The 11,828-nt window shown below is 53.8% G+C and overlaps 1 protein-coding gene across 1 annotated transcript; it reads right to left on the reverse strand.

Moving 5' to 3' along the window:
* Positions 1 to 4,130: 4,130 nt before the first annotated feature.
* Positions 4,131 to 9,253, reverse strand: LOC131421070 (alpha-1-antiproteinase 2-like). The gene is made up of 4 exons (XM_058567631.1): positions 8,560 to 9,253; positions 6,842 to 7,112; positions 5,512 to 5,659; positions 4,131 to 4,651 (listed from the first exon to the last, which is right to left on the reverse strand). The coding sequence occupies exons 1-4, from the start codon at positions 9,212 to 9,214 to the stop codon at positions 4,301 to 4,303; spliced, it is 1,425 nt and encodes a 474-aa protein (XP_058423614.1). The 5' UTR covers positions 9,215 to 9,253; the 3' UTR covers positions 4,131 to 4,300.
* Positions 9,254 to 11,828: the final 2,575 nt, after the last annotated feature.

Consider the following 11,828-nt stretch of genomic DNA (forward strand, 5'->3'; position numbering starts at 1 on the left):
TTTTGCAGATGGGGAAACTGAGGCACAGAGAGGTTGAGGAATCCCCCCAAAGTCGCACAGGCTGCTGTCTCAGAATATCTCTCGTGCTATAACAGAGCCAGTCTCCTGCCACCCTGGGCTGCTCCTGCGTCCTGCTGGGGAGGGAGCCGCCTTGGTGAGAGTGCCTAGCTCTGATTTCTCCGTCAGTCCTCCCAGACTTGGCTCAGTTTCATTCAGAAGCCGTCCAGGCAGGGCCTGGCTGTGAGTGCGGCCCGTGCTCTGCCTGCTGCCCTGATTGTGACTACCCAACAAGGAGCAGCAACAGAAAGGCCCCAGCCTCTAAAGGGGCTCCCACGTGGTTCAGCGTGTGGCTGTTTGTGGATCGTTTCAGACGGCTCCGGAAGGGACTTAAGGTGCACACTCCCCACGCGGCAGGGCTCTAAGGATTCTGCACCCGATTCCAGAGCGTGGGGGGTTTCCCACCACCAAGCAATTCTCCAACCCCAGCTGGGTGTCCTAATATTCAACTCAATTCCGACACTGTCCACCTGGAGACAGCACCTGATCCCACAGGTTAAGGGCTCAGTCCCACGAGACTGTCCCCCACACCCCACACTTCAGATGCCAATCGCAAGACCAGGTTGTCACCTGTGCTTCTGACCCACAGACTATAGAATGGAGCTTCCCACAGGCCCCTCACTGAGTCAGTTAATTTGCTAGAACTCAGGGAAACATTTTACTTACTGGATTATTGATTTATTGTAAAAAGATTTAACTCAAGAACAGCCAGATGGAAGAGATGCAGAGAGCAGGGTCCGGGGAAAGAGCAAGGAGCTCCCGCGCCCTCTCCCAGCTCATCACTCTCCCAGCACCTTCACGTGATCACCAATTGGAAGGCTCTGGAACTCTGTCCTTTAGGTTTTTATGGAGGCTTCATGACATAGGCATGATTTATTAAATCATTGGCCACTGGTGATTGAACTCAATCTCTAGCTCTCTCCTCCGCCTAGGGGTCCGGGGTTGGTTCCCCTGGCAACCAGCCCCCATCCCTAGTCGACATAGTAGCTTCCCTAAATCAACCTCACTAACATAACAATAAAACTTTTATGGTGCACATCACTTAGGAAATTCCCAGGGTTTTAGGATCTCTGTGCCAGAAACAGGGATGAAAACTTAATACATATTTCTTATTATAAGTCAGAGTATCGCAGCCTCGTTCATTACACGTTATCCACCACCACGGACCACCGTTCCAGGAGGGACCTGCTCTCCTTCTCCCTGTGCCCAGGATACTGCAGATACCCTGCAAATATTTGTTCTTCCTTGTGTGTGCCCACCCCATGGTTTGTGGAGAGGATCAAGTGAGCTCATGACACGCAAACCAACATGAGATCTGTGTTCCCCGCCTCTGAATCAGCGCACACGTGTGAGAGCCCAGAAGCACCCCTGACCTTTGTCCTCATTTGATGCTTGAGGCTCAGATGGCCCCACCAGTCAGGACAGAGCTTGCACTTCAACTCAAATGTTCATTTATTTGTGGTTAAATCTCACTAGTGTGTCTTTTTCCTGCAAACTGTCAGAGAGGTGTAAATGTCACTACCGCGTCCTCCGCACCTGAGCCGGGGCCTGCTCGTGTGTCTCCCTCTTATGTGTCTCAGGGCAGAGCTGGGTCCCTGCCTGGAGATGGAAACTGATCTGGAACAGCCCAGAACCCCCAGCAGCTGTGCTTCAGCTGGGGTTATGGCAGAGAAGTAGACCCTGTGAGGACTGCGAGGTTGGAATGGTCCATATGGTCTGAGATGGACTGGAGAATGTGCACTGTCAGGGCAGCCCAGGCCTCAGAGTGAGGGACCTGCCTTCTGGGCTGTGCTGGCAGGTCTTCCAACCCGCTGGGCCTCCATTTCCCCATCTGTAAATAGGGGATAATGGTTCCCAGCCTGTGATCTTCAAGGACCTCTTGTGAGGGTGAGACTAGACAGTGAATACATTTAAAAACTCCAAAGAACAGGCGACGCTGAGGTTTGGGCTGTCCTGCCTGATGTGTGGCACTCTCCCGTCCTCCTGTTGACAAGGTTGCCCCAACGCTTTGCTTGTCCCGTGAATGGACCCTGGTGGTTCCCATATGAGCCAAGGAATTCCCCTCTGAGGGCTTGAAGCTGGTTTGAATTGGGTCTCTGCCAAGCAGAGTCCAGAGTAATATAACGACAGGCCACTCTTCGAGGTAAATGACGGTGTCTTAGGTGAGCGTCCTCGGCTCATTCAGCCTTCTTGGCACTCCCTGGACTCAGGAATTCCGCCAGCCTTGCGCCTGCCTCTTTCCTCCCGCAGAGCACCAGTGTCGGGGACTGCGAGGTGTGCTCTAGGCTGTGAGCTCTTTAAGCTCGGGTGGGAAGAGCTCTAGAAGGTCATGGGATCTTCTTGCAGAGGCTCCCTGGCCGTGTGCTGTGTGAGCGCCCAGCATTCTGCACCCTTCGAGGAGGAATCTAGCTCTGAGTCCAGCGTGGCCATCTGGTAGGTGGCGTGGGTGACGTGGTGAGGTTTGGAGGAACAGGTGGAGCCCCTGCAGCCAGCTCTGCCACTAACCATCTCCGTGACCTTGAGCAAGACAACCAGCCTCTCTGAGCCTCAGTTTCTTCATCGGTAAAATGTGCGTATAAGAGCAGAGGAGCTGAACTCACGACATCACAGGGCTGCCGTGAGATTAGACGAAAAATGCTGAATAGCCCCTCCCAGGGAGCCAGGCTTACAGAGGGAGCTCATGGATGCAACAAGCACAGTCCCTCGTATTGGCACCTGCTCTGCTGTCCTTTAAAACCTGTTTCAACTATCTGAAGTGAACCTCACGCCAACCCAAGGTCGGTTTTATAACCACGATGAGGACATGGAGGCTCAGAGAGGGCTGACTAGTCACTAAAGTCACACAGCTGGAAAGCGGCAGAGTCTGAGCTTGATCCAGGGCTCTAGACCCTCGGGTCTGGTGTGAGTCTAGGTGCTGACGATGTTGGTGTCAGTAATGGAACTGGTGGAAGGTGGAAGTTTCTAGGCAGAGAAAGCTCAAGAGGATATGAGGCTTATTTGGGAAACAGTGAATCCTTATCCATTGTATTAAATTATGTGACATGACACATATGTGGCCATTTTGACTTAAAAGGCGTACATTTCACATGACTCAACCTACGTCTTTAGGTCCGTGTCATCCCCAGTGAGTGGCTCAGGCGGTGATGATTAGATTTGCGAGGGACGGGGCAGCCCTCCCACAGGACACGCACATTCCGCTGGGAGTTCAGGGAGTGGCTCCCTCAGCCTGGGGGGCCAGCAGGGCTCCCTGACGGCTGCGGCCCTTCAGCAGGGCCCTGGAGGGCGGGAAGGAGCCACACGGCCCTTCCTGAAAAGGGCTGCTCCCAGGACGGCCTGTAGCGGTGGCGCAGGAGCTGTGGTTTCCCTCTGAAGACCCCAGGGCGGGTCAGGGGGCAGGTTGAAATGTGGCCCCCATCAGAGCTTAGCCTAGGGAGGGCCGGTGGGGCCAGCGAGGGTCAGTGGTCTGCTCTACTTCCTCTCCCACAACCCATGGATCGTCAGAATGACTCTCCAGAGCCATCCGGGGCCCCTTGGCCAAAGGGTGAGGGAGGAGGAGAGCACACAGGGCAAGAGTCTTTGGGGCCCGACAGTGCTGGGCGAGTTTGAGCAGGTGATGCACCTTCACCTGGGTCTCCTCACCTGGGGAGAAGAGTAACGAGGTCGAGGATTCCTGGGGCAGAGGTGAAGTGACGAGGACAGAAGTGTGTACTCCCAGTCCAGCCCCACTGGACAGGGCTCTAGGGAAATAAGCCAGAGCCATTTACAGAAAAGACCCGTGAGCTGTTGGGGTCCAAGCCTGGCTCAGGTGACGATGCGGGATGGGAAGGGGACCTGCTCTTCTCCCTCTGCTGCTGCAGATGTGGCAGCTCCATGTCCCCGCAGAGCTGAAGGCACCGGGGGCAGCCGGGAGGCAGCCTCGTGGGCGGCACTGGCAGCCCCGCGAGGTGAGGGGCTTGCACAAGGCGGCGGGGGGTACAGTGAGCACTGGCAGGGGTAGGGGCTTAGCAGGTGGAGCTAGTGGACGCGTGGTGGAGGTGAGGGTCTCGGGCTGGTCTCTGAGCCCGAGAGAGTCCCCCTTGGGGATTCCCAGACAAGACTGGGAGGCCTGGAGCTTTCCCATGTCAGTAAGCTGTGGGTTTCGGCCAACATTTCATCGTGGCCTAGCTAGCACAGGGCCTGGATGGTGTCAATGCCTAATTGATATTAATACAGCAGACACAGGAAAGATTGCTATGACCTGGGGTCACACACATCCTGAGGACGTAAAGGGAGACTCAGAGACAAGAGGATGAGGGACTTGCACGTCACACTCAAGCCTGGGCCGGGTCAGCCATTCTTTAATGTCGTCTAGGGCAGGGGCCTGGCCTGGTGTGGGGGCTGAACCAGAGAGGAAGTATGTTTTGGTGGGATCCACCACCTTTCCCACGAAGAGGGGACTCTTGGTGTATCTGTCGTAGATGATTAAGACGAAGGGCCTGTTGAACTCCACATTTTGGGGTGACAACATAGCTGACAACCTGACGATTTCCACCTCCGTGGCCCCGGCAGCTTCAGTCCCTTCCTCGTCGACGGTCAGCACAGCCTTGTGCACTGCCTGGAGGGGAGAGAGCACAGAGGCCTGTCCTGAGCAGGGGCAGGGGGCCGCCCCCGACGCGGGCCTGGGAGCAAAGCCCGATGAGGAGGGGTGACCGGGAGGGCTCAGTCACTCAGGCCTTTCTCCACCTGGCCTGTCCCTCCCCGTCCTCGTCCACCCTCCCTGTGGGGGCACACAGGCCTTTCTCCACCTCCTCAAGGCCGTTGCCTGACAGCACCAGCGCATCCTCACGTCTCCTCCTGAGCAACACCCTCAGCCTCCCTGGGAAACAGCCCACAACCTCAGGAGGAGAAGATGTTCTTCACTTCATCCTCCTTGGCACGTCTCTTGTTTCTAGTAGCAAATTTTAAGCTCCTTGGGGACGAGGACTGAGATGGGGACCTTCACAGCACCTAGTCCACAACCAGGTGCTCACTTCACACTGTCATTGACCCTCAGTTGTCTCTGGTCACCTTGAATTCTCCCGAATAAATGGCGTCTCAGCCAAAATCACATTAACTTGGACTCAGCGATTAGCCAATAGCTCCCAGCGTCACAGGACGCCGGGGCCAAAAGTCCTCTGATAATCCCGAGCCAGGGACTGACTTTGTGAATATGGTCCATCGAGGCCCAGAGAAGGGAAGGCCCTGAACGAAGACGAGACTGAGGGAGAGGCTCACCAACTCAGAGGAGGCCCCTGCAATGCCCGAAGCCCGTGAGGCGCCTCCTGCACTCAGTCCTCTGACCACACTCCAGTCTGGGTGACTCCAGTGGCGGTCCTCAGAGGACCTCCATCGGCGGGTGTGTTTCTGTGCTCACACTCACCCCTGAGCTGCGGCCCCCGGACACACTCTGACCTACAGACGCAGAAACAAACTCACCTTGGATACCACCAGGCCTGGTTCCTCAGTCATCGCTGAGAGGTCAGTCTGGTTGCTGAAGACCTTGGTGATGCCCAGTTTGCTCAGGATGCTTATCAGATCGTAGGTTCCAGAAATGGACAGTTTAGGCAAACGGATATTGGCCAAACTGTCACAATGGTTAGAAAACAAAGGCGTTTCAGAGTATTGAAAGTGTCTCCTTTCTGGGCGTTTCTCCCACTTAGCGCCCTGTCCGCCTGCCCACACGAGGACGCGAGGTCAGCCTGGGTTTATTCTATTTTTAGCTCCTCCACACCTGTGTCAGAGAATGTTAGGATCACAGGGACCATCCTGTCCTGCAAAGCCTCTCGAATGCCACCTCCTCTGAGAAGTGTCGGGGTCTGAGTGACATCTGCTTGGTGAATGATGAGTGACTGCGGGGCTGGTTTTCAGCCCTCGGTTTCCATGGAAACAAAGTGTGGCCTGACAGGTGAGCTGACTGGCACTCGGGGTCTGTCTGAGCCGTTCTGGATTCAGCCCCTCCTTGTTCTGTTCACTCAGCCTCTGGTGCAGGAAGACGGAGGGGGTGGGGAGAGGTACTAAAACTTCCTGTTTCATATTAACCTGTCCTCTTGTCTATTTTTATTTTCATATATATACGTTTATTATGCTTCTTCTATATATGATTTATTTTACCTATTTTAATTCATTTGATTATTTACATGTAATTATATGACATATGTTTATATATTGATGGATATTTTTATGGTGTACATAATGGAATAGTGCAGGGGGCATGGGCATTTTATGAATATGGAGATATGCACTAATTTGGGGCGCATGCTCAGGTATGACTTCACTACAAGAACCTCGATCCAGCCACACCTATCTGGTGACGGAGGAAGCCCAACATCCTCAAACACGTGCAGCAAGTCGCCACTCCAGGCCTTCGCTTTTCCGGCCTCTCCGAACAGGTTCCCCTGCCCAGCCGTGACCTTCCCTCCTCTAACTCCACATCAACTGCTCCCCTGCCAGGAAGCCCACCTCTTCCTTCTCGGTTCTCCCATGGCGTGGGTTGGTGTTGCTCGCCCTGCACTGGGCCCGGGCACCAGGGAGGGGCAGTGTCCATGCTGGGGAGGAAGTCCCCCAGGACAGGACTCTGGCCTCCTCACTCGTGGGCCCTGTCCCCCCCCACGGAGCCCGGCTGGTCTCCCTGAGCTGACGCTGGCCTCTGTCTGGAAGCACAAGGTCGTGCACAGGGGCTGTGGCACGCAGGATGTGTGTCCACCCTCCCACTCTCTGGCCAGGCCTCGTGTGGCAGCTCCCAGGTTAGCCCTGGTTGGAAAGTCACCTTGAGGATCTGTTTTCCAGGAACGTGGCGAGGATTTCCTTGCTGAGCGTGTCCTCCAGGTGCTGCAGTCTCCCCTGGTCAGGCAGGATGAAGAAGGCGGTGGCGTTGCCCTTGTAGTCCAGGAGCAACACCCAGCTGGAGAGAGTGTCAGAGTGGTGGACGTCAAACCAGCCGTGGCCTTTCATCATGGGCACCCTGACTGTGGTGTTCTCGTCCACATGGAAGTCCTCGTCTGTGGTCAACTTAGCCTTGAAGGGCTTCTCCCATTTACCTGGAGAGAAGGGAAGGTGGGCATCAGCCGGGGTGGGAAGAGGTTTAGAAAAGTCTAGTAGAATAAAAGAGCCCTGACGCTCTGAGGTGAGATGCTTCTCTCTGAGCCTCAGCTTTACCATCTGTAAAATGGGGCTAAAGCAAAGTCAGTCTCCGGAAAGGACTTTTGTGAGGATAACGCAAGACGGGAGTAGGATCCAGAATTTCTAGATTGGCGTCTGTAAGGGATGCTGCTCTGGCTGAGCAGAGTAAGCATTTTTACTTGTATTTCATGCTTATTTATTCGAGGGTGGCTTAGGAGATTCTAAATGAAAATTATTGGCACCAGTCTTGATTGGCACCTCTTTGCCTGAGGCTCCCTGCCCCTCGTTACCGGGCGGTTCTCATCATTCAGGGAGATCATTCTTGTTCTTACCCTGATGGCCTTTTCCTGGACCAACACATGAAATATGGACGCCTGGGCAGCTCCCCTCTGCTAGACGAAGAGAACGTCACCATCCTGACAAGTCAGGATGGGCAGAGCCCCAGGGACCCAGAGCCCAATGTTCTCATTGGACGGGAGATGGAGACAGAGGCTGGAGAGGCGATGAGGCCCACCTCAAGCCCACAGCAGAGCTGGGACCTAGATGTGCTGACTCCGGCTCAGCCCTCACCATCGCATTGTTGCCTCAAGAGCAAGAGGCCAACAGTGTGAAGGAAGCAGCCCCCGAGTTTGACTCTCACCTCCCCTACCCCCTGGCTATTCCTGTGGACTGTTTAAACTGCCTGAGGACGCCCTCTGGGGCCTACAGGTTCCTGACAGTGTCAGCACTCAGAGGGAGGAAGGCTGAGACTCAAGTTTAGTTGAGCACCTACTATGTGAGCATGTGGTCCCATGTTCTCTGCAATGTGTTCAATTCTTACAGAAACCTGACAACAAGGGAATTATTATGTCCATGTTACAGAGAGGAAACTAGAACCTCCAGGAGGTAAAATGACTTGCCCATAGTCTTTCAGCTGAGAAGCAGTAGAGGAAGGATTTGAACCCTGGTCTTTCTGACTCCAAAGCTGTCACTGTCTCTACTACACTAGAGTTGTTCAAAGTATGTTTCATGAAACACTATTCCCTTCATACACTCTGCTACAATCTGTTTTTCTGGATCTCTATTTTGGGAGACATTGCATATGGAAGTCCCCTCCCTGGTAGGGATTTACAATGCACAATTGGACACTAAAAGCTATGAAAAGTCCTGCAGGGAAGACGATGATTTGACACATGAAACTGTTGAACGCATCGTTCCCTAAACTTATTTGATTGTGGGAAGTTTTTAGTGGTTGTGTTTAGAAAATCGAATAACACAACCTGAGATCCTATCCTGCACTGCAAAGGAAAGTTTAAGAACTGAGTATTTGAGAATATTTTTGGCTGTTTCCATGGGAACAAGCTCAGGTTGGTTGTGCAACCTTACCTTTAAAGAAAATGTAATTCACCAGAGCTAAAAGTGTGGCTTCGCTAAGTTTTTCCACCAAATCCACAATTTTTCCTTGGGTTCCCTTTTCTACATAATCGTTGATCTGTTTCTTGGCCGCTTCGGTGTCCTTGAAGTTGATGGAGAAGGCTTCTGAGTGGTACAGGTTCTTGACATCCTCCAAAAACTTATTCACTAGATTCGCACTCTCATTGATGAACAGACCATTGCCCGTGGTCAGCTGCAGCTGGTTATCCGACCGGTTGAGGGTGAGGAGAAGATGCTGGAAGCCTTCGTGGATCTGAGCCTCTGCTTGCTCAGTGAGGTTGAAATTGAGGCCCTCCAGGATCTGGGTGTGAGTGTCACCCTTGGCCCCCAGGGAGAGCATCGCAAAGGCTGTGGCGATGCTCACTGGGGAGAAGAAGATGTTGGTGGTGTCGGGCTGATGGGCCACATGATGGTACAGGCTGAAGGCAAAGTCAGCCAGGTTCGGGGCAATCTTGTGGCAGGGTAGCTCCTGCTGGTGTTTGTGATCATGCTTGGAGGCATCTGTCTCCTGGAAAGCATCTCCCTGGGGATCCTGAGCCAGGGAGCCAGGGACCAGGCAGCACAGGCCTGTCAGCAGGAGGAGGCCCCATGTGATGGAGGAGGGCATTGTCCTGCAAGAGAGAGAAGGGCACCAAGCCCAAGTCAGGCCGCACGATGAGTCCTTCAGCCACTGATCAGCACCATGGAGAGCAACCACAGGTTGTTAAACAGCTACTATGTGCCAGGCCTGTGCCAAGCACTTCCTACACCGTCATCACTGAAAGACTCAGAACAATAGCAAAGACTTTGACGGTGCTCACTGTATGCCAAGCTCCCTTCTAAGCACTTGACTGTCTTATCTCCTTGCCCTCTTGTAACAATCCCATGAGGCAGGTCACGTGACAAGTCTCAATTTACAGATGAGGGGACCAAAGGCAAGGGAGGTGTGAGTCACCTGTCCAAGGCCACAGTGAAGTGAAGTAGCAGGACCAGAATGTACATCCGGGGAGCCCGGGCCTGGAGTCCACGATCTTGACTGCTCCAGTAATATCGGCAATGACCCCAAGGTGCAAGTGCAGCAGCCCTTAGTTCACAAAAGAGGAAACTGAGGCACAGGAAGCATACTGTACATGCACATGATTACCCAGGAGGCAGGCCAGATCAGGCTCAGGGGTGATTGGGAAAGCCTGCAGAGGGCTGCCGTGGAACTCAGTTATTTAATGGACAGAGGCGCTGTTGCCCAGAGGGGAAGAATCATGCCCAATGACACACAGCCAGAACACAGTGGAGCTTTGAGGAAATTCAGTTCGGGGGGGCCGTGCCCACTTACCACCCAGGGTGGTCCTCAGCCCCTAGGAGATGTTCCTGAGCCGGAGGGCTGCCCTCACGTGAGTCTGTGGTTTCAGCTACAAGAGCAGGCTGTGGTCCCTTCAGTCAGCTTAGCTGCTCATCCTGGTCACCGCCTATGTCCCAGCTCTGGGCTCAGCAGTGACATGGGAGTTAGAGATGCTGGTCTCTCCAGTAAAGTGGGGTTTGTGTGTGGTGGGGGTAGGGGTTGAAAAAGCATCTCTTTTCTCTTCAGACAGACCTGGGTTCTACTCAGGGCTCTGCCACTACCAGCTGTGTGACCTAGGACAAGTCATTTAGTCTCTGTGGTCCTCATTTTACCTTATACAGAAAGTGAGGTTGTTGAGAAAATTGAGTGAAAAAAGTCTAGACACCAAACCTTCCACTGAAGGGATCTGAGGGAGCAGCTCTCTGAGGGAGAGGCTGGTGAGGATGGCCAACTTGAAGGCTTCAGAGGATAAGGAGGGGAGGGAGATGTGTTCTATGGCTGGGGTGAGACAATAGGGAGCAGCAAGGCCCGTGGCTCAACCTGGAAGAGCAGGCTCTACCTGGCAATGGTCAAAGTCAGCGTCACCCACAGGAACACGGCGCCCGCCCCGCCCCGCAGAGCTCCTCTACTCCAGACACGCCCAGCCTCGGGCCACCAGTCTGCAGCCCCCTACGTGAACCTGCTCTCCTCACAGATGGGAAACTGAGGTCCGAGCAGAGGAGAAGTGCCTGCGACGACCTAGCTAGTTATTACTCAGAGAACTAAAACAATCGTTTTAATAAAATACAAAGACAAAGGACTCCTTGAATTTGGAATATGAAAACCTGGGGGGAAAAGGTGGAAATAAGAAACGCTGGGCTGCATCTACCCCCTCGGACTTTTAAAAATTTCTTTCCAATAAAGCAGCAAAATGAAGCTGGTTTCTCCCCACCAACTTTTATCTGGCTTTCATGCCTCTAAATGAGCCAAATGGAGCAGATCACACATTACATAATACGTGTTTATATTTTTCTTAAACTAGCCAGTGGTTTTAGAGCTGACGGTGGTGCTAGAATTAGTCCTGAATATTTGCATCTCCGTCAGGTTTCTCTTTGCTTAACCCACTGGATTTGGTGTGATCCTTCCTGGTTTATGGAAATTCCCTGTCTTTGCAGGGCTCAGAGATCCTGAGGGATTTCGACCTTCAAAGGGCGGGGACACTAAATATGCCGAGCGGTCTCATGGCCAGAGGCGGCGGCTTCCAGCCCCGACAGGACCACTACTGCCCTCCTGGCCTTGGCGAGCGCCGTCTGGTCCTGGGCCTTCGCTCTCCCAGCTGTGTCAATCGACGTGGGCGAAGACCTAGATGAGGTCCCTGTGCACTGATGCTGGATTCTTAATTAAAGGGGTACCTGGGTTTGGTGGAGAAAATGGACTGAGATTTCCCATGGGGAGGGCTGGGGTGAGGTGCCCCCCACTCAGGGGGCTGCTGGCCTCTAGAAGGTGCAAGGCTGGCTGGGGCTGCAGCTGGGGTGAGCACGTGCCGCCCTCCTCCATCCATCTTCCTGGATGGTACGTCACCTACTCTGGCCTCTCTTTTTACAGTAAAGAGTCTGAGGCCCAGAGGGTCGGGGCCTCGCCAAGGCCACACAGTGAGTCAGTGACAAGGGAGGACCAAGCCTTGGTTTTCCCTCCACTCCAACTGCAGAGGGAGACGGCCATGTCCTCAGGTCTCAGACTCTGTGGATGTCAGAATTGGGCCCTGAGGGACCCTGACGTCAGCCTTGAGCCTCCTGTTGGCTCCATTTTGCCCCCTAATCTGTTCCTTACTACTTCAGGGGCTGGAGTTTTCTGCTCTCTTCTAGCACTTCTGTTAAAGGCAGCACCCAACACTCCCAAAACGTCGTGGGGACGAGCCAACCAGAGA

This window comes from Diceros bicornis, chromosome 24 (assembly GCF_020826845.1).
Source record: "Diceros bicornis minor isolate mBicDic1 chromosome 24, mDicBic1.mat.cur, whole genome shotgun sequence".
Classification (NCBI taxonomy): domain Eukaryota; kingdom Metazoa; phylum Chordata; class Mammalia; order Perissodactyla; family Rhinocerotidae; genus Diceros; species Diceros bicornis.

What these genes read in the sequence shown, in the direction of transcription:
- LOC131421070 (XM_058567631.1), bottom strand. Translation starts at nt 9,214, where the DNA reads ATGCCCTCCTCCATCACATGGGGCCTCCTCCTGCTGACAGGCCTGTGC. An exon ending in CTGGAAAACAGATCCTCAAG is followed by an intron (nt 5,660 to 6,841) that starts GTGACTTTCCAA and finishes CCATTGTGACAG; the next exon opens with TTTGGCCAATATCCGTTTGC. An exon ending in CAGGCCTGGTGGTATCCAAG is followed by an intron (nt 4,652 to 5,511) that starts GTGAGTTTGTTT and finishes TCTCCCCTCCAG; the next exon opens with GCAGTGCACAAGGCTGTGCT.